The following is a 22969-nucleotide window of genomic DNA, read 5'->3' as shown; positions in this document are numbered from 1 at the left end:
TTTAGGTTTAGTATTCATTATTTTCATTCACTTCTCGGCCCCTTTTTCACATACAATTAGTTTTTAGGTGATCACTATTTAGGAACCTACTGGATCTAGAGATTCATCTTTCATTTTAGGATAACTCACCACCCGAGAGAGTTTCCATGTTTCAACAGGATAGCTAAATATTTCATCTTGCTAAAGGTGCAATCTTGATTGACAACAATAACGTTAAAAATTTATTATTAACCTTTAATAAGGTTGGCTCTTAACATAGCTCACTTCAGAAGAGTGAAAATTTTGGGTTGCTGGTTCCTAGGTGGTTTTTCCCTTTATAGGGTTTCCACATTAAATACTTGTTTCAAAATTGTGTGGATGTTTATGATGTTATAAGTTTATTTCATGTTTACTATTTATTGCTACAACTCTGTATAAGTTGGAAAGATAACTTTGATACTTGGTATATACATACATATTAAGTTGAGAATTTATTGGAACGTTTATATCATTTTATATTGTGATGTTAGATTTGGTTACCAAGATAATAATCTTAAAGATTAAAGTATTTAAGTTGGTGAAAAGTGTCTTAATGGCATGCAGGATCTCTGGTCCCCCCAACTATCTAACATTGAGAGCGTGACAGTAGGAACAAGGGGATTTCAGGTGTTTAGTGGATTTGGGAAAAACCATTACTTGTATACCTTGTGTTCTGACCGATTGGGAAGGTTGACTATTGCCGTGGATAACTCTCCTAGACCAAATTGGACTTTGCCTTGTCTTAGTTCATGCATACTTTCATCAATTTTCTATGTTAGTTCCATCTCCCATCTATGAAGTTTCATGAGAGAGGTATTTGGTTGTGGGTAAGAACTATAGTTGATAAGTAGGAGATTTCCACAAGAAGTTAAATTGTGATATTGCAATCAATATTTGACTGTGTAGTTTTTGAGTCAAACTCATTGACCAATATTTCATGAGTAGTGATTCACACGTGAATCCATCTCTCATGAGAATAACTAAATGCCAACTATGCCTTGTAGTGAAAGAAAAGTTCCAGGAAGCAACAATAAAATAGACCATTCAACTTCCTCATAAGTCTAGTGTCTCACTTATATAATTTTGATTTTTTCTCTCCTTATATCCTTAATATTCAATATCAATAATAAAATAAATAAAATATCTTGAATTATCACCTAAAGATACTATGAAATAAATTTTAAAAATAAGTGTTTCTTAAAAATACAAATATAAAATGAAAATTACTTTAAAAATAATATACTTAAATATATAATACTTACATACAAAGCTATTAACATTGAATACAATAATCAATCACCTTTGAATATTATTTTTTCTAATTTTAATCTAATCGCCAAAAAGCAAAATGTGCTAGCAACGGATAAACATATATGCACTTGGCCATATATGTTGTCAACTACATACCCATTTTCGATTCTCGAATAACCGCTAAAATTCTTTATAATATTGAAGAGACAACCCTACCATTTCCATTACTTAAACAGTAGAAAACGTTGCTGTCGAATTTATCGATTCGATAATCTTCATCTCAATTATATTTCAGAAAATGAATTCAAGAAGGTATATCTTCTGTCTGTTAACTTCGATCAATGGGGTTTACTTTTCCCTTAAATTTGTCTGAATCTTAGAGTTTTCAAATTTAAGTTAAAATTCTTTGCACTGATATTTTAATTCTGCATTTGCCCTTGAATTTTCCATTTTTAGGACTAACTTATTTGCTGGAAACCTTTTTAAATTGATGTTATCAATCTGGTTATGAATTTTATTCAGATCTATCGATCTCTGTTTCTAGATGTAGGGCAAGCAATTTATTTTACTCTATTAATAGGCGAGTTAGGGTTTGTCTCCGTTTTGTTTTCTTTTTTGGGTTTTGGACAAGGGGCTGTTAAGAGTTAAAAAAATGGTCTTGTGGGTTGCAATTTCAGCTTGCTTATATTTATAAGTAATGTGTATTTTAAAAATTGAAACATTTTTATGTAAAAATTAAATGTGCTCAGATTCTTCATTCTGAGTCTGTCCTTCTTCCGCTTACGAATTATAGGTGATAAAGATATACTGGTAATCTCTATCAGTTTTGCCCTCAGTCGATACATTCACACTATCAGATTTGCCCTCGCTGTCTCCCCCTTTTTTTTCTATAGATAATCAGTAAATATCATCTTCCAGATGAGTCTTGTTCGTTGTGCTTTTGTGTTGAATTTGTCTTGCCTTCTTCAACAATCTTAATCTCAGCCGAATATGCTCACAAGTTTGAATCTGGAAAATTTCTACAAACATTGTCTTGATCTATAGGTGGCTTTTGTCATGGTGTTTTTTAATCGTTGTTATTGATAACAACTGATGTTCAGATGAAATTTGTATATAATCATTGAACAACATATAGTCTGATTTGTGTAAAGCTGTGGAAAAGAATCTGTTCAGCACATTAAACTCTGATGAACATAATAAAATTTATACCTATTTTTAGTAGCCTATGATCTGCTTTGTTTAGCTTGGTTAAATTTTATGAAATGGATAACAGAATTTTGTTTAGGAGGTAGTTATGTAAAGTTTTAACATTTACTCACCGATCAAAAACCAATTGAACATCTACTCTAGTTTTAACTGAATCTCTATGCAAATTGAGCAAATTTATTAACAACTTATCCTCCTTAGCCTGTCTGCTAAGAATCACTAGAGTCTATAGTATACTGGAAACAACAGTGGGAGAATGTGTCAGGTATTAGTTTTACTCGTTTATTATTGTGAAGATAAGCCTGCTAGGATTTTGTTTTCAGAAAATATCATGCTTATTGTAATTTGTGCAGTGGGTAAAGCAGGTGTCCTCTGCATTTCTTAATTTAGCTTCATTGCTGCTGCAGAGACAATTATGTTCAATTTTTTCTCAGGCCTCTAATATATTATCTTGGAATTTTTAATCTATGTGGTCAGCGTCAAGTCAGCCTAGTCCTTAAATACAAATTTTTACCCTATAATGGTGTTTCATATCCTTCATGGATTGTTGTGGACCCCTAGATTTTGGATGAGAAGTTTTAATTGAAGTTTTTTCACACCGCATTATGTCACAATTTAGTCATGTGAAATGTTAGCACTACCCTGTGAATATTGAGGAGCTGCTCTACATCTTGCACAGCAACTCATATGGATGTTACAGCTCCACCGGCAGTTGCAAAAATGTCTTAGCAATCCCCTCATAGAATCCCATCAGCAACTGATATATAACAGAAATTATTTCATTATACATGTGTGTGCATGATATACAAATTAATACACACACATGTATGTATACATTTGTGTCTATATATATATCTGTATATTTATATATGTATATATGCATACATGTATGTTACACTTAAGTGCATGATGATAAATGGTGCAGCAGAATACATGCAAATCTTTAAGATATGAGGTGATAGTCCATATTTGATGACAATCTAAATGATAGTTTATCAAGTAATTCTTGTAACAAATGATTGACAGTGATGCAATAATAGGATGAAAATGAGTAACAATTAGACACACACATAGTCATGTAACATTGAGTGTTTCTAAATATATTCAAGAATGATCCGCTCATACTTTGTGATCACTTACAAGTATGGCATTTCAATTCCCTGCCTTGTAGCCTGCACTATAACAAATGATTATTAATTTGATAGTGATGTAATAATACCATGAAAATTGGTCAACTCAGCTGGGAGACTTAAAGAGCGAAAAAGATTCAAGGGGGCTGGAAAGCCTCATTTTTACTCCAGAATAGATGCAGAACAGTGGAACTATGGGACTGGAAAACCAAGAAGACTCTTTTTGGTTTGCTGGTCACAGCAGTGGTTCTTTATGTCTGCGAAGTGTGAGGGGCAGCGTGTCAAAATGGGGGTGGAGACAAATAGAGAGAATTCAGAAACAATTAATCACAAGCAATCTGAAAGTCAAGAGTTCTGTGCCTTATGAAATTCTTATGGCTGAGGTCGGGACTTTTCTGTTAGAGGCTTTAGCGTTACCTGATTACTTAGTTACTTAAAGAAGATTGAAAACATGTAAGATTATTGTTGGCCGAAAATTGTGAAAGGAGAGGCTCTTAACCGAAGGAAGAAAGCATGGATGAAGCAAAACATTAAATGGCTGGCTGGATGGAACATCAAGTTAAAAGATTGACTGAACACAAATGTGGACATAAGATAGTTTGTTAGAGGGAAGTTTTACAATCCCATGTGTAACGATAATTTTATATTAAAGAATTTAATCCAACCGGGGAACTTGGTGAAAAAGTGTACCTTGGGGGTGCTATTAAAGGAAAGGCAAGGTTATTAGTGACACAATTGAGGACGGGATCTCATCACCTCAGATGCGAGACGGGAAGATGGAAGAGGTTCAAAGAGACTTGGGAGCAAAGAATTTGCATATTTTGCAGGTCTAGAGTGGTTGAAATGGAATGGCATTTTCTCTCAGAATGCGCGGCATACGACAACATCTGATCTCTCTATGATGTCATCTTGAGGGCGGACAACGTGCATAGTTTATTTGAAGGGGATAAGATAAAGCAGACTGCTGGTTTTTTGGTTAAGATACATACCAAAAGATTAGAAAGGGAAAGGAATTCGGAAATTATCTAGTGTAGCTGTTCTTCGGTCCCTTAGACTGCTTTGGTCTCGTGGATGTCATTAAAAATCATTCATTCATAATAGATTGAGTGTTTCTCAAATTATTGAAGGATGATCCGCTCATACTTTGTAATTACTTGCAAGTGTGGCATTGCAATGCTCTGCCTTACCGTGTTGGCTAAAACAAGTGTTTCTCTAATTATACAAGGATGATCCGCTCATACTTTGTAATTACTTACAAGTATGGCATTGCAATGCTCTGCCTTGCCATCTTGGCTAAAACAAAGCTATTAGCATGACATTGTTGGCTTCTTACTATCTACATATGTGATACACTTCCCATAGAGTTGGGCTGAAAAGGAAACAAATAACTGATTTGATATTTTTTTGGTGACATTAAAGTGGATTCTATTGGGGCCTTCACACACAAGCTTCAAAAAGCTGTTTAGAAGTATAAAGTGTGCCAGCTATTTTTTTTTCTGGATTTGATCACTTACAACTACAAGTATGACATTGCAATGCTCTGCCTTATTATCTGGGCTAAAACAAAGCTGTGAACATGTCATTATTGGCTTCCTACAATTTACACATGTGATGCAGGTCCCATAGAATTGGCCTTAAAAGACAACAAATAGCTGATCTGATGTTTTTTTTTAATGACGTTGAAGTGGGTTCTATTGGGTCCTTCACACAAAAGCTTCAAAAAAGCTGTTTAAAAGAAGATAGTGTTCTAGTTATTATTTTTCTGGATTTGAATTTGTAGGCTTTTTATGCCCAATGTGTCAGATTAAACTCTATAATCCATCATCAGGAATTAAAGGAGGAGAAGGAAGAAGTGAGAGTTTAGCAGATCCAGGTGTCTAAATAGATGGAGGAAGTTGATCATGTTTATCATATGAGCGAAATCAATTGCAAGATCAATATGGTAGCTCCCTGAGTAAATTTAGTGACATTAAGTACAAGATCAATCTCGGTAGGGACCCAAGAATAATTTAAGAGCCACAAATGTACAGACAGAGCTCTCTATTATCCAACTTAATCCCTCCTGATATCATGAGATCATCTGAAGAGAATTCGTCTCAGTATACAAAAGCCTTCTGATAAGAAACAATGTTTCAAACTTCAAAACGCCTCATCTGTTGCAGCCACACCAGTGAGAGAGGACCCACAAAGAAGAGGAGGGGACTAGTCACTGCCAACTGAAAATGAACCACCGGCTACATAGGCAGAGCAGAGGAAATAAGACTTATGTAAGAGATTTTTGGTTGCGAAGGGAGGTCTAGATGGCCAGGGAGGCTGAAGGTGTAGAGTTGAGCACAAAACCTAATACCTATATAGTCATGCAATGTGAAGTTGGAAGAGACTTAATAATGAAGAGAGGGGGAATTGAAATTAGATCACCAAGCTCCACATATGAAGAAGCTAGAGTGCGGGCTTCCACAAGTTGAGAAGAGGAAACAGAAGGAGCCTTAGAGGCTTTCTAAAAAATGCCACCTGCAGCTCCAGGAGGGGGGAGAGCTCAAGGAGTGGGAGGGCTTCTGAGCCAACAGCAGTTCTATAAACTGGGGAATAATGATATTTTAACATCCTTCTACTGAGGTTGAAAAGCTAAATCTTCATAATGTACTTTTTGTTTCCAGATTTAACCCTTCACTATTAGCCATATTTCTGCTAATAAACCATTAGAAGTTTTAAAGTAACCTGAGTACGAGCATAAGTGGAATGGGAAAAGTGTCTGTTGCTAGAGAAAAGGCCAAGAAGGTACTGGTACAATTATTAATGACGCTAAATAAGAATAAATTCAAAACTGCAATGGAAGATATGGTATCCTAACCCAAATAACAGGTAATACAGAGATGAACTCAATAACTGGGCTGAACACAGGATACCAAGGCTCAGATAACATGACAGCCTTTCCCCAAAACAACTGCCCCCTCACAGGAAGACTTGACTTAATCTACAAATTCACAAAAAAGTGCAAAAAGATCCTGAGCACAGGGGTATTTGGAAATTTTAATAGATTTTGAAAGAAAAAGCTTCTAATGCTTCAAAATCCACAAATGATTAGGCCAGAGATGGTTAAACTTACAAATAAGTCTACTCTTCTCATAATGAGGGTTTTCATTGAAAATTTATTTACCCAAAACTGGGGAAGATATTTCCTTACGGACGGAAATCACAGTATCCTTCTCACAAACCAGCCATCATTATTTGCTTCATTGAAAGAAGACTGAGCCAGAATGGTACTCTTACTCTCCTTTATTGCATCAAAAATAGTGACAAACGGATGTCTTCTGGGAGAGGAACAACCATTAAGCTTAGGGATGTTTGCGCAGGCACATCAACTCTCTGCACAATTAAAGTTTTGAGAGGAGCTATATTTTCCACTCCAGCTACAAAAGAAAAAGCTTTCAGATCAATGAAGGATGGCCTACACGGATTCTCAGAGTATAAACCCTTATCTAACTAGAATTAACTGCCAGAAGCAGGACAGTAGACTTTACCATAACGACCCGCAATAAACCATAAGCTGATTTGACATCTGCAAGGTCATTGGCTGGCTGGGAGAAACCACGGTGCAGCCTGGAGCAGTGTCATGTGCATGGCACAAATTTGCAAGGGCAGTAGAGATCACACCTGCCAGTACCAGTGAGGGAATGTTGAAAAAAGAGAACAATGTCTTCTAGGAGAGGAGATGGGCCAAACATAAAGAAAACAGGCCCTATGCAAAAGGACATCTTTTTCCAATCGTCAAAACCCTTGGTTCCAACTTGGAAGCTTGGAGAGCGTTTGCAGGACGAGAAGCAAAAGAATTGAATGGAGTGAGAACCATATTTCTTTTCCCTTTAGCACTCATATAGATATTTCATATTATCAGGAAGGCTTGGGTAAATAATTTAATACCATATCTATAAGGTGCCTATTTGGATTCCAATACAGCTGCGGATTCATGATTCGGGTTCAAAATTCATCCAATTTTTTTGTAGGTTGGGTTTGGATTCGTTTGTACAAGAATATATTTATCTATATATATACCAAAGTAACTTGACTCATGACCCGGCTTGGACTCGGCAAGGGTAACTCGACTCGTGACCCGGCTTGAACTCGTCCGTGAATTGACAAAGTGACGAAACCCTTGAAATTTAGATATTTTTTAGGATTTATAAAGCATTCCATTGCACCCAATTATCAAATAAAGCTTAAAGACACAATAACATCATGAAATAGGAGGTAATTTGATCACAGACATAACATACATCGATTACATAAGTACAAAGGTAAATTTTAGATGTATTAAGAAATTTTTGAAAACAAAAATTAAAAATCAGCTGGGTCAAATGAGTCAGCTGGGTCAGCTAGCCGAGTCAGGGTCACGGGTCATTTTGACCTGGCCAAGGTAACTCAACTTGCCGACCTAGATGACTCGCCTGACTTGCGGCGAGTCTTGTTACTATGGTATATACGTGTGTGTGTGTGTGTGATGCAGCAAACAATATTAAACCACTAGGCTAATATTAAACCAAAATAGCAAAATACACCACTACATGTATTAATGGTTTAGTTGAAATGACATTGACATAACAAAATGCCAAAACACACCACAATATCAATGTTTGGGTTCAAAAAAGAAAATGGAAACATCAGTAATCAGCCATCAATGATCAGATATCTTCAAAAGCCATCAAATAAATCATCATCATTCTGCTGTTGCAAAGTAGAAGCACAAAAATTGCTACTAACATCAGTACTAGCAATGTCAGCCTCAACCTCAATATCTAGGTAGCTCGTGGTTAGCATCATCAATTGCAAGTGCATCAAAGTGGGCAATCAAATCTTCCAACTTTGCACACTTTGGTTGAACATCCCAATGCTTTGCCTCCCCTTTTTTGCAAGCATTGTCTTTATGTGTTGTGAGCCTCAAGTTTGAACACATAAAGAGCAAGGTATCTACCTTCTTGGAATTTAGTCTATTGCGATTTATTGAGTGGAAGGAGTATATGCTCTAGTTCCTCTCAGATGATGATGAACTAACAACCTATCAAGATTTTCAATTTTGAAATTAGAGAGTTAAGGGTTTTGAATACAAATTTTAAAAAAATAGATTCAATATACATCAACAAGAATTTAGAAATTAGGATATTAAGTGTTAAGAACTTGCGATAAAGTTTTGAAGGCAATGGGTTGTAGGCGCTAGTACATTTGTAAATGGAAGTGTCGTCAATTATAAGCATCAACATTGTTCTTGTCTTCAAGAGCGTAAGCCACAATCATTGGTGCTTGCGAAATTTATGAATTCAAACCTCATTGATGGACGTATGTGTTTGGGAAAAAGTCTTCGAAGGGCTTCTTGTACTCATGGAGTCATGGACAACTTCAAGATCTCTGTATGGGTCAATTCTAGTGGTATTCCCTATGAGGACCAATTGACTATAGAACTTGGGGCTCAACGTGAAGGCAAGGAGATGCAAAGGGCTGGACATTTTGTTTCATCTCTCTACAATGTTTTTTTGTAGTTCTTTGAAGAACTTTTCTTTAGGATTTTGCTCTCATTTATGATATTTTTAATATCCCCAATTATAGAGTCTATGCCATCGTATACCTCACCCAAGTGAGGCCTATCCTTGTTAGTGTATCGTATCATGCTCAATATAGGCTCAGTGAACCTCAGGAGGGACTCGACACGATCCCACCAAGAGTCATATAGCATAGTTGTCTTAATGACGGCTGCCTAATATTATTAGATTGCCTCCATATGCTTCAATTAATTTTGTACCATTTAAAACAATGCCTCTCTGACCTTGACAAGGCCTCTCAAAACAACAGTGTTAGAGGCAAAGCCTCAGCAGCATATTTAAATTTTAAAAATAATTTAACTTACCTTCAATAGCTCCAGTTTTGAGAGTTTTCCAAATATGGAATGCGTCATATGGTGGTTTTTGACAAAAAATTGAATCTTATATGCATCTGATACATTTTTTTCGATCCACTCAATTTAGTGCCATTTATTTGCAGCATTAGGTTGAGTGAGTGCAAAGGATAAGGTGTCCAAAAAATGTGTTCTAAACGCTCCTCAATCAATAACTTGACAACCCTACAATTCTTGGCATTGTTGGTAACCACTTGAACAACATTTTGAGGGCCAACTTGCTCAATGGTTTGGATGAGAATATTTGCAATGAAAGGACCATCGTTTACCTCCTCTTCACAATCCACAACTTTCAAAAACATTGTACCTCTTGTGGACATTGCAATAACATTGGCCAAAGGACCATTTCTCGAATCTTTCCATCCATCGGATACTATGGTCAAACCCATTTCAGTCCATGAATACTTGATGGATTGCATGGCAGCCTCTACATTGATCACCTCTCTATCAAATAAAGCAGTGCACACCTTCTCATAACCCGAGTTTGGAGCCTCATTAATTGATCTGACCTTCTTTTACCAATATGGTGATCAAACAACATTAAATGACAATCCATTTACACCTACTACATTTGTTTTCAGTGTCCAAATGTTTACAAGGGTAACTATTGATTATGCCCAGTTTGTTTTCAGTGTCAATTTTTTTTCACAAATGTTATTGTCCATACTTAAATTCATTTGGTTAGTTGTGGATGTTGTTTATTATACATATCTTTTTTTTGAACTTGTCTTAGATTCAAGGTTACAAAGAACACTGCAATATCATGCCATTCAATCAGTCTGAATGGATTCTTCTAGTGTTGTTTATTTGTCATAATTTTTTGTTTATATGATAATGCTGTGACACGTTGGCCTGGTAGGAAATTGGAGTTAATGTAGAGTTGGGACTTCAGAAATGCAGTCAAAATGCTCATGCTCTTTGGGAGTGAATGTATCAATTCCAAGATTTGAAATATTTTGTCACTGACAGTTTTCTTGTTGATCATATGCTGTTATGAATTTAGGCATGTATTCAGTTTCATTTATCTATTTATTTTGTTCTGCCGTATAGGGATTACCGTTCTAGTCGAAATGCGTTGTTTGATGGAATAGAAGAAGGTGGAATCAGAGCATCTTCTTCATATGCAACTCATGAAATTGCTGAGCAGGATAATGAGCATGCTATGGATGGGCTTGAGGACAGAGTAATCATGCTCAAGCGGGTATGGTGGCATTTACTTATGTCTGTACACACACACATATACACACACATTATAAGGTAGAAAAAACATTCAGAAAATGCAAAAGGATGTCCTTTTGTCAGCAAGCAGGCAATTTTCTTCTGTAAACTTCGTAAGATGTTATTGTCTGACATATCTAGTTACTGTCTGACATATCTGGCATGTGGAGATATCTAAGCTACATGACTGCATGGTTCTTCAATTATTCCCTGTGACCTACGGCTATGTGCTATTTTAGCAATTAGGATTGAAGTTACTTTCTTGCATCTAATGCATCAGATTCAATACCTTATTAAGATGTTAAAAAATGATTGGTTTAAGAAAAGCTTGTCACTGTTTGTTTTAATCATTTAATGCAAAATCCAAACCATACCTAACCTTAATTATCTGTTTTGCAGTTGAATATCAACATAATGATGCTAGTGTTCTTCTAGAATGTTTAAGAAAGTAGAAAGGTCCTTAAAAGATCTGATGCCTTGTTCCTTGATCACCAAATTGTTCTTAGACTGCACGGTCTTACAGAATACGATTTCATCCTGTGCTGCCTGAGTGCTCACTATGCCTGGACTATGGGCTGCACATATGAGTAGAGACAACTGTTTATAATGCATATGTACTGGAGTTTGGTGGTCTTTGCTACAGTTTTGTAAGCCTTGTAAGCCTTAAAAGTCATGCTATTTTAGTGTGTAGAGAGCAAAATAAACATATAGTATGTCTGAATATAAAAACACATAAGATCATGTCTGTAAACAGGTCAGCAGACTTGAGGTATTTCGATTTTTATCTCATCAGAGTTCCAAAATCAAGTCTCCACAAAACTTTGGCAGGCTTTTTGTAACTGAAAACTTACCACATTTTTTTTGAATAAATATAAATTATGTTTGGTTGCTTTATGACCTTTTTCTGGAATAAAAGATCGTGTTTGAGAAGGTAGTATCTAGATTTGTTTGCCATGTTCTTAATGTGCTCAAGCATTTTGAACTGCTCTTATAGCTAGAACGTTGGAGGTTGTAATCAATGCAAAACTACTCAAAGTATAGAGCTAATGAATCAGAATGATGGTAACGAAACACTGTTGGCAAAAAGGGAAGAACTCTTTGACACAAAGCACTATGGAGAAATATCCTCTTTGTGCCTTTTATTGATAAATGTATTCAGTTTAAGTGCTACCCATGGATTTGGACCATAGCCTGGCCTGGAAACTTGCACAGTACTGGGACTTATGGAGTTTGATTTGTTCTAGGAAGAATTTATCTTTTAAAGGATTGATTGACCAATTCTGGTAAATGATTTGCCATGCTTGGCGAGTTTTTTGACTATAGGACAATGAGATAGTGGATATGATGGATGTCCCTTTTACTGTTTGGACTGTCATGCGGTACAATTCAACAAGATAACCAGCAATTGCTTGTGTGGGGTCACGAGGCTTACAGCTTTGGTTAGAGAATATATATTTATCTGCTTTTAGAGCTTTTAAAAGTGCGAATCTTGAACCTTGCTTTCTGTTTGTTGATATCATAGTCTTTCCAGAACAGAACATGTTGTAGAAGTTTTGAGAAGGCAGTATGTGACTATTTCTGTTCATTGCAGCTTCAAGTTGAAAATTGGCTGTTGTAGTATATACTAAAATCCCAGTCAAGCAAGGTGATGTTAATTTATGCTCTGCTGCATTAAACTTGTGTTATATCCTAGGGTTTACATAGATTAACTCCACTGTTGTGATAGGCTTTTTAAGACTCTAAATACAATAATTTTGTTATACCTGGACAACATTGCTGGTGTTCTTTGCTGGTAGAAGTTGGAACATGAAATGTCTTAGAAAATCTTTATCCCACGCACTTCTTCGATTTCCTCATAGATAGATCCACGGCGACAGAGGAATAAGGGGTGTTTAAAGATCCTTCCTCTGATTCATTTCTGTTACCAAACAACCAATCGGATCAATTCAAACGGAAACAAATTTAACATTATTTTCACCGAATATATATTCATACTAAGATTTATCAGGTAGATTGCATAAAGTTCAATTGATTCAGTTTTTTATGTGCTGTAAAAGACAGATTAGAGTGATTATAGGTTTACAGCCGTGAAAACTACGCCTGATAGGACATCTGGAATGATATCTCACTGAACAAAGGCCTCCTATCTCAATCTCAGACACCCTGAATTTGAAGGCTTTTATGGTTTGCCTTTTAAAATGTTGTGTTTTGGTTGTGGGTGGCTGGTAAACATATGGCAACTTAAATATAATTGTTTTCAACTTAAGATCAAACAGAGAAGCCTGAGATATGTTAAAGGCAATTAAGCAAGTCCTAGATTGGAAACATAAATGTATGGCTAACAATCAAAAGCTGCTGAAGTCTCGGACAACTTAAGTAAAGAGAGCCCGAGTAAAGAAAGGAAATACATGCGGAACATTAATATGTTAAATATAATGATCCCAGTTATACACTAGGTTGGCCTGGTCATCTATTCGCATTTTTCTTATTTAAATAATTAAAATATAAATATTTGTGTTGACCTCAAGCCCTTGTTCATTGTGACTATGATGCACCTTGCCCCAACTTGGTAAGGAAATTTTATCTATTTGCATTGCTGTTGGAAGCTAAGCTATCAACAGTTTTCTATAAGGCGTGCATTAAACAAATTCAGCAGGAATACCACATACGCGAACTTGAGGGGTTCCATTTTCAGTTGGAGAAGTCCATGATGATTTCCCTTAGCATCATCCAGCCTTGGTGAAGTATCAGCAAAAGTGGGAATGCAATTTTTTGCTTTTGTTTTCTACATGGCAAAGCTTAATCTTAGCATTAAGATGGGGAGTTCAGGGTGTCTGTTCAAAGAACCTGCACATGGGATTGACACAACAGATTAAAGAGGAAGGTGAGATGGAACTGGAGTGCATGCCCATCTATTGGTTTTGCACATTAGCAGGTGATGCTCATTTTGATTGAGCCAAGGGCCAGTACGAACTCAAAATTGAAATCATGATTAATTTGACTGTGTTTGTGAACAGTTGTATATATCTGTGTGTGTGTGTGTGTGTGTGTTACACACATACATATCCTGTTATAAAGTCTGTCTTAAAAATAGCATAAATTGGGAACACATAGTTGCATTGGAATGGTCAAGTCTGAGGACATTATTGTTAAAAGTTCTTATCTATCTTCGTGAGTTTTTATGTGCTAATCAATTTGAGAGGTTCGCAACCTTTGTAAAATTGCAAACTTTTCTGCACTGGTTGTCTGTATATTTAATTGAGAAATTTAAAAAGAATATTTCGGTGGTGTCAGAGCTTGGCATTCTGCCAGCCTGTGGTTTGATTAGTGATATGGATCATAGATACCAACAAAGAGAAAAAAAGGCCACGGGTGACAGGTAAGGTGCAAAAGCTCCAAGAATTTAGTAGGGAGACCAGAGAGCTCCATAGCAACATGAGGTAATACCATTATGGACATGGTTCACCTTTGAGGAATGAACTAGCAACTAAGTATTGGAAACCCCATGCAAATAGAGCAGAGGGAGCAGCTTTGGTGGTGAGAATATACAATCTCTTGAGCACTCCTGTACTAAGAGACATGACCATCAATTTTTTTATGAGATGAAGACAAGGACTGGGAATAGGAGGAGAGGGCATGAAGAGAGGAAAGACATTCAACAGTGTTTGGAAAAGATCACCGTTCCTAGTTTTGATGGTGCTAATAGTTCTTTAGCAAGGGTTCAGTTGTGGAAAATAGACACATTGATTCATAAATAGACACATTTTTTCCTTGAATCAATGCTTGAAGAGGAGGCTATAAAATTTACTACCTTACATCTTAAGGGAGTGGCTCACAAATGGAGGTGTTATGTTGTGATAACCCAAGGACATGATTTTGCCATCACATTGTTGGATTTCAACCAAAGATTGATAGAAAGGTTTGATAGGAAGGACCTAGAAAGAAATTTTGGGGAGTTAGCACAGCTGAAGCAAGAGGGTAAGGTGGAACACCGTACCAAAATTTCAGAGGCTTGTGTAAAGCTTAGCTGAACTCCTTAAAGGTTCAGTAAGGGCATTTGATCTAAGCTCATTGCAAGATGCCATCAGAAGGGCCTTGAATTTTGAAGAGTCAATGACTGAGGACAAACTGAGTTCCAATCGAGCATCTCATATGCTAGCAAATTTTTTTTTTCACAACACAGTACCTCATAAGCAAATCAAGTGGAGGTGTCTAAAATGAGTTGCAAAGGAAAAAGCTATGCTTAACATGCAGAGAATCAGGGCAACTGGGTCATTGGTGTTTGGGAAAGAGGTGGATACACTTTTAGAGGTAATCTCTAATGAGGACACAGATGAGGTAATGTGGGAAGGTGTGGATTCAAATTTGAAGGTGCTGGAGGACAAGCAAAATATTGGACAGGCCGACAGTAATGACATTGGTCAGATGCTAGGTCGGTGAGGTCATCTATTTGGATTTTCATAAATAAATAATAATTTTTTAAAATCAATTATTAATCAATATAATAGTGAAGCATTTATGCTGGCCTCTAAGCCGATCTTTGTTCATTGTGGCAGTGATTTTCCATGGGCTGACTTTGTAAGAAACTTGTATATCTCTGCATTGCAGTCGGAAGATAAAGTCTCAATGGTTTTGTATAAGTCATACACATTAAACAAATGCTGTGGGAATAACTTAGATGGGATTGAGGTATTCCACACTTGGTAGAATGAGGCCCCTGCCAATTGCCTTGCTCAACATCATTTGGCTGGGGCGAAGTATTTGTGTTGTAATTTTGTATTTTTTAAAATTCAGTATATTTCCTGTATTCTAATGATTTCACTTATCTTATTGTAATATATGCAAGAGGTGCCCTTTCACCAAGGGACACCTATTAATATAATTATATATTAAATAATTCTATTAACATAATAATATAATATCAACATCTTATCAATAATTATATTTATCAATATATTAATACTATCACAATAATTAAATTATTATATTACACCTATTAATATAATTATATATTAAATAATTCTATTAATATAATAATATAATATCAACATCTTATCAATAATTATATTTATCAATATATTAATACTATCACAATAATTATTTTATTATATTAATACAATAATTGTGATATAATCATATAACATAATAATTATACAATATAATTGTAATTATGTCATCTCATAATAATATAAATAATCACAACCTTTGTGATATCTAGTTTGTCATGTGGAATCCCACCAAAGCTACAATAAAATCAACATTCCCTCTTAGCTAGGGAGAAATCCATTTAGCTTTGTCACAATGACTATGCTTGAATTGGAAGATATAGATTTTTTAATAATGTAGAGATATTGGATAAGTCGTGATTAAATTAATAATTAATTAATCAATTTATTAATGTCTCAAATAATACTTTGTATTAGTTGAGACATCATTGTGAATCGGATATGTAAGCCTCCTAAAGGTAACTATTGTCACTTAGGTTTGCACCCTTGTCCAAAGCCTATACATGAGGACAACCTAGTGAAACATGGAAACAACCTCCAAGCTGTGGGACTTGAACTGTGAGGTTGAGTCTCCGGAGAAGGCCGGCTTCCTCTTACTATCAGGGCGCACCTAACTATTCTTGGAGAGGAAAAGGGAGAAGGAGAGCGTGAAAGCAAATCTACCTAATCTAATCTAAAGAGGTGATGCACCAAAATAGAGTGTTCAGACCCATCTCTGCCCATATATGCACTATTGAACCAGAATGAAACTAAGGATATACACATTCAGACTTGTTTTAATCTAATAATCACATGCAGATTAGAAGACCAAGACGAATGACACAAGGAAAGAGAGATTCACTTATATTACCATTCATAGGCCAAGGAGATACAGTCATGCAGATCATAGATCTCTACAAAACACCAGTAAAACGCAAAGAGTTCTTGCACTTTCATACCAATGGCTGAAAGAGATAAGACAGAAAATCATGTAGTTCAGAGGCACAGGGGAATTTACACTGAGAATTTGTAGAGCAGTAACAAAGAAAACAGAGAAAGGTCGACCCTTGCAAATTCACAAAAAATGCCTTTATAGTTCAGGCATAACTGAGATTTTCCCTCCAAAACTATCCTGCAACCACCGCCATCAAGGCTCTGCCAAGAACAATCATGGAGATCTGAAGAAATCTGATCTAAGTATAGCTTTAGGTACCACGAAATTTGACTGTTAACTAAAAGAGGGCCTTGAGAAGACAGAGGCGGCGCTATAACTATGCTCTGACCAAGTAGATAGATTAGATCGGGGTGGTAGAGTGTCTCTGCATGTTTCACATTCACTTCGGGTGGTTGGAATTGATCATGAAGATCAGATTCGTGTAAAATCTCGATTTCTTATCATTTTTGGTGCATGAATCAGCAAAGTCAGCGAGTCAGCTGAACACTGTAAGTGAAACAGGCCACGTGGACCAATCAGTTCATTTCTCTTTGCCACCCACAAGGTCTTCCCGAGGTTGACCAACCTTTCTTTACTAACTGTGCCACCTTGCAACCCTGACCGCGACAGTCACATTAACTGCCGGTCGCTAACCGTCAATGCCTCCATCGAACCCACTGGGACACGTGTCACCAAGGCGCTATGTCGCTATGCGTATCCTTCGAGCAATTTCCCATAGCGAGATAGCGCCCATCGTGGATTTAGACTGATCTGACGATCGTGAAGACTCGCCATATTATCGCGCTATCTCCTTAAAACCTCTGGGCCCACGAAACACTTGTTAAACACCTGGCACAACCTAGCATCCTCATCTTGGCGAGACCTGGCCCCACTGATCCACATGGCACAATGGCGCTATGTCGCTATGGGTAATGTCCTCGCAGCTTTCCATAGCGAGATAGCGCCTACCGTCGATTTCCTTAGATCTATGGTGATCAACAAAATTGCACAACTGCACACTGAGTTGGCTGAATAGACCAATGAAATATCACCATTGTACTATGACCTACTTGACAACTGCGACCGAGGACAAGCCGTAATATTATTTTGGAGAAAGGCGAGCCCATTACGTCATCTGTGCCATGCGTCGCCGAGGCGCTATGTCGCTATGGATAATATCCTCGCAACTTCCCATAGCGAGATAGCGCCCACTGTTGATTTTTCGAGATCTGGCGGCGAGCAAGATGGATTTGACCTATTAGTATACCAACCAATAGAAATTGGCCACGTGCCAACCTGTCTGATAAATCCTCGTCATTGATATACGACGAGGCATACTTGGGACCCACCTTCCTTCTGATGTTGTCGCAGTATCACTTTCCATTTGGGCACTATGTCGCTAACGGCGAGGAACACAAATTTTCTGATAGCGCCATAGCGCTCGCCGTGGATCTAACAAAACTCGGTGTCGGAGAAACAACAAGGAAAGGGAGGACCCACCTGACACGCGGCCAAAAGGCACTATGTCGCTATGGCAAAACAACGTGCAACTTCCCGTAGCGAGATAGCGCCAACCGTAGATATCTCTTGATCTGACGATTGTGAACTTGCGGGCCCGCAAAAATATACCTAGGAAATAAGGAATATCATAAGGTTCAATCATTTGATTTTTTCAATATTCCTGGGGATGTTTAAAATAATATTAAATCGGGAAGTGACCGTTGGGCGGGCAAGTATTTAAAATTCAAATATTTGGCGGGGGGCACAATATGTAACAGCAACTTCAGTACTCCCTCTTTAGCTAGGGAGGCTTTCATATTAGGTTAAGTCAGAACCATAAACATCATAATAATTTTAATTATCCTCATATAATATGTTCTCGGGTATTGCCTATTGTGATATTGAACATTAGTATATGGTATGTTCTTGGATATCACCTTATGTGATATTGAACATTAGATGTTCCTCATATATCTCCTCATGTGATATTGAACGTCAGATATCCATCATTATGGTATGTTCTTTGGATACCACCTTAAGTGATATTGAGCATTGTGATTGAATATCTACCATTTTGACACGTCCCTGGGTATCTTCCATAAAAAGGTTTTTAAGATATCCACAGTTATGTCTTTGGATAGCACTGTATGTGCTTGTCCTCCGTAATGTATTTACGATATCTCATTGGGTAGCACTATATGTGCTTCCCACCAGCATGTTCACGGATATCACTGTATGTGTTATCCACTATGAAGGATTTTAATATATCTACCATTATATCCTTAGATAGCACCATATGCACTTGTCCTCCATAATGGATTTATGACATCTCCTTGGGTAGCCGTATGCACTTCCCACCCTCATGGCATGTCCACAGATATCTCTGTATGGCATTTTAACATATTCCACCTTCAGCACACAACTTGGATATCGTCTTATGCACTATCCACCATAAAAGGGTTTTAAGATATCTATTAAAATGTCCTTGGATACCACAGTATGAGCTATCCTCCATAATAGATTTATGATATCTACCATTATGGCATGTCCTCATGTACCACCACAAGGGCTACCCACCACAATGGAATTCTCAACCATCATTATGAGATTCTCACCTCACAATGAAGGTAATAATGTACAAGTGTCTTTTCATTTTGAGATTGTCATCTCACAAGGGTATTCATATCATAGGTACTAGGAAAATCACCATGGATTTTCTCACATGGTGTTGTCGTAGTGTCACACACATAACATCCACCATGAATCATATTGGAGGGTGGAATAAGGGCTTTCACCTCAAACATCTATCTCACAAAGAAGAACTTATTAAGCAGATATCAAGCTTTTGACCTCCTCAGTCAAGTTTTCTTTAGATTAACTGTCGGACTTCTTCTGAATCTGATATCAACCTTCTGACCTCAGCAAGTTGTGTCTTTATTCTTTAACCTACATCAAGCTCTTTTCTTGAAAGCTCCTTGATCCAACAAATATCCATCTATCTATGAATTTTATGACCTAGATATCCCCATAAAAGCCGTCTAGCCTACATACATGGAACTTCATCATTTGAATCAAAGTCCTCTGACTGCTACAGTTTCCTAGTTACTAGAGAAACCATATCGACATGGTTCACTCTTTCTGAACCAATATGATTAAGATCCTCAACTTTCAATTGAACCAAATCCTCTAGTTGATCCCTCTGTCATGGGAGGATACCCTGGTCACATAGTCCCAATCATCAAAGCTATCTTGTTGAAGGTGCTAGATTCAAGACCACCTTGGACCTACTATCATAAGATCAATTCCTAGACCAAATAGTTATAAGACCATCTTGAGATTTGAACAAAATCCCCTTACAGTCTGCTACCTCTTATTGGAAGAGGCCACTTGTCTCGACTTTGTTTCATAATCCCATATGCTACCGTCGTCCACTCAATTACCTAGGCAACATTCTTAATGCACCATTCTTATTTTCCTGCAAGAATATTACCGGGACCAAGGAAAAAGAACAAGAGTATTACAAAATAAATGATTCTCATAGTACTTACAGGATACAAATAAGATACTGACAGTAAAATAAAAAAATTGTACTCAAGAAAGAATACTTATCTCACTATTCTGGAGCAGATATTCATCAAAATCCTTCTTAATGTAATCTGTTTTTTTGTTTGTTCCAAGTATTGGCTTCCTTTAGCGCTTTAGTCCTTTCATCCAATGAAGGATCACAATTCCATCTTCTCCTTCTGCTTCAGCAATGTCTACACCATTGTACTCATCAACTGAGCTATAATTGGTGTGTTCAAACATTATATCCTCTTGATCAGCATTAGAGAAACACCGTTCAGCGGTAATTGTCAGTCATTGGCCAATTACCATCAAGATTACTCTTTATTTCAATTCTTATAGACATATGACCTCTTCAATTAAATTGAACATGGGTCTGTGATAATTCCCGAGTGAATATTTCTACAAGGATCTACAGTTCCAATCCAGCCTCACAAATCTGAATTCAATTACAATATTTAAGGGATTCATCCCAAGGAGTTACCAAACCCCTACCTGAGAGAACCAACTCCTACAAGTATCCTACCTAATTTTCTCAAGCACCAACTTTTGCAACTACTCAAACAGCCTTCCTTAAACAGCAAATATGGCTCATTGATATGTATCTCCTTTAAACAAGAATAACATCTAGATTTCGAGTTTCTAGTCATGTAGGTAGATTTTCTTTTGAATTCATTAAGTAGGAAAAAAGTAATCTTCTTCTTTGATGTTCATTTCATGTCAGTGTTCTATCTTTTTTCTGGGTTCGATTGTGTAAGTTTTTAAACATCAACGTTTTGGATCACACTACATGACCCATCATCAGAAGGCAAACAAAAGGCTTAAACTCATCTCTTCTTTTAATCCATAAAGATCAATATTTAATAAGAGAGAACAAGACATTCCATCCATCCAAATAAGAGAGAGATATGAATATAAGCAGCAGATCAGAGTGCTAAGGCAAACAGTAGACTTGTATTCTGATATAATGTATAATGATTTGGCTGACTATGATTGGCCTCTCATTTGTAAGGAAGTAGAATATTACACATTGCTACTGTTATATATATGTATATTCCTAATTATTCCTATTTCATTTCAATTTAGTTTATTCATAGCCTATTCCTTTATCACTTGCTATAACCCCTTGAGAGGATAGGTTGGTATCACTTTTTCTAAGGGTTGAGTTTAGGAGAGCAGTAAGAAAGTGGGTTTAAATATGTTACATACCAAATGTATTATGAACTATTCATTGTTTTCTTGAATTGGATTGTCAGCCTCCTAGGAGGGGACATTACAAACTATGTAAATGAATTAAGATTTAAGGTTATTGGTACAATAATAATGTCCATATATCATCTCATATTTTGAGTGATAAGAAGCATTTTTTGAATTAAAATTTGTAGAGATCTACATATATAAGTTAATTTGCTGTTGTATTTTATTTTACAGAAATTTTCTCTTCTTGCATCATGGTTTCCTGTGGCAGTATTTTGATGTTCAGAATATTTAACTTTTTAAATATTGTGCACCTTTAAATCAGTTGACAGCTGACATTCATGAGGAAGTGGAAGGCCAAAATCGGTCATTGGATCGCATGGTACTTTAACCTTTAACTACTGTATGTCCAAGTTGAAGTGATTATATTTCTTGTGAAAATCAATTGTACAAGGCAATGACGTCTTTCTAATTTGAAGTTTGGATCTAGAAATTTACTGAAGAGCAATGATTAATGGCATAGGGCAATGATATGGATGCATCAAGAGGGATCCTTTCTGGAACCATGGATCGATTCAAGAGAGTAGGTGATTTTGATCTCTATGCAATTATTTTAGAAAATCATCTTTACAAAAGGTTCTGAGGAATTAATCTCAATTATATTTTTCTCTTATATGCAGGTTTTTGAGACAAAGTCAAGTCGAAACATGGTTACTTTGGTGACATCATTTGTGGTGCTGTTTCTTCTGATATATTACTTGACAAAGTGATCATATATTCAAAATTGTATATCATTTGTTAATACTAGATAAATTGTCATCTATTACATAATATTTCAATCTGCTGGAGTAACTGTAATTTGTCACATTCTGGATGTTTCTGGGTGGGATAATTACTGATCTATGCATGGTTTTATAGCAGTGGGCATTATCATCTTTAAACGAAGTATGGTGATGTTTTCTATGTTTGGAGTGTGTTGTCACTATCCTGGTCTGCTTTTGCACACAATTATAATATTGTAACGAACAACTTTATTTCTCTATACAACATTAGATCGGTGGATCTCTTGTTTGTATTATTAGCCTTATGTAATATCATGAAATGGTGATTGTGAAATTGAATAAGCTTTTGCCGTCATTCTGCTGTTATTTCACTAAGATTTGGTTTAGATCTTTTGTAGCCAGCAGCATGATGAGGTTAGTGTGTTCAAGGGGCTTACCTCCACAGATTAGAAGCTGTATGTATGAGGCATGTTATTTGAATTTTGATTTGAGCTGTATTGGTATCATTATACCTGCTTTGTCCTACATTTCCAGTTAATCTTAATTTAGAAATCAACACTAATCAGTTCATAGTCAAACAATGTCAAAGAAAATGTAAAAGAAATCTGCCATACCTTCTTTATTTGCATTGTAATAACTGCACTGACATTGTAGATTTCCGGTTTTTTTTTCAATTATTGGAATAATTTGGAGACAGGGCTCCGTATAGACTGTTAGGGCATGCCTGCCCGGGGCAGATG

The 22969-nt window shown here is 36.5% G+C and overlaps 1 protein-coding gene across 1 annotated transcript; it reads left to right on the top strand.

Annotated features, from left to right (window-relative positions):
• Positions 1-1391: 1391 nt before the first annotated feature.
• Positions 1392-22584, top strand: BS14A (BET1P/SFT1P-like protein 14A). The gene is made up of 5 exons (XM_089829996.1): positions 1392-1581; positions 10600-10750; positions 21773-21829; positions 21971-22030; positions 22128-22584. The coding sequence occupies exons 1-5, from the start codon at positions 1568-1570 to the stop codon at positions 22215-22217; spliced, it is 372 nt and encodes a 123-aa protein (XP_089686122.1). The 5' UTR covers positions 1392-1567; the 3' UTR covers positions 22218-22584.
• The last annotated feature ends 385 nt before the right edge of the window (positions 22585-22969 follow it).

This window comes from Cupressus sempervirens, chromosome 1 (assembly GCF_028749045.1).
Source record: "Cupressus sempervirens isolate cs-2001-9-10 chromosome 1, ASM2874904v1, whole genome shotgun sequence".
NCBI classification, from domain to species: Eukaryota; Viridiplantae; Streptophyta; class Pinopsida; order Cupressales; family Cupressaceae; genus Cupressus; species Cupressus sempervirens.
This window is presented reverse-complemented; position numbering and strand designations above follow the sequence as displayed.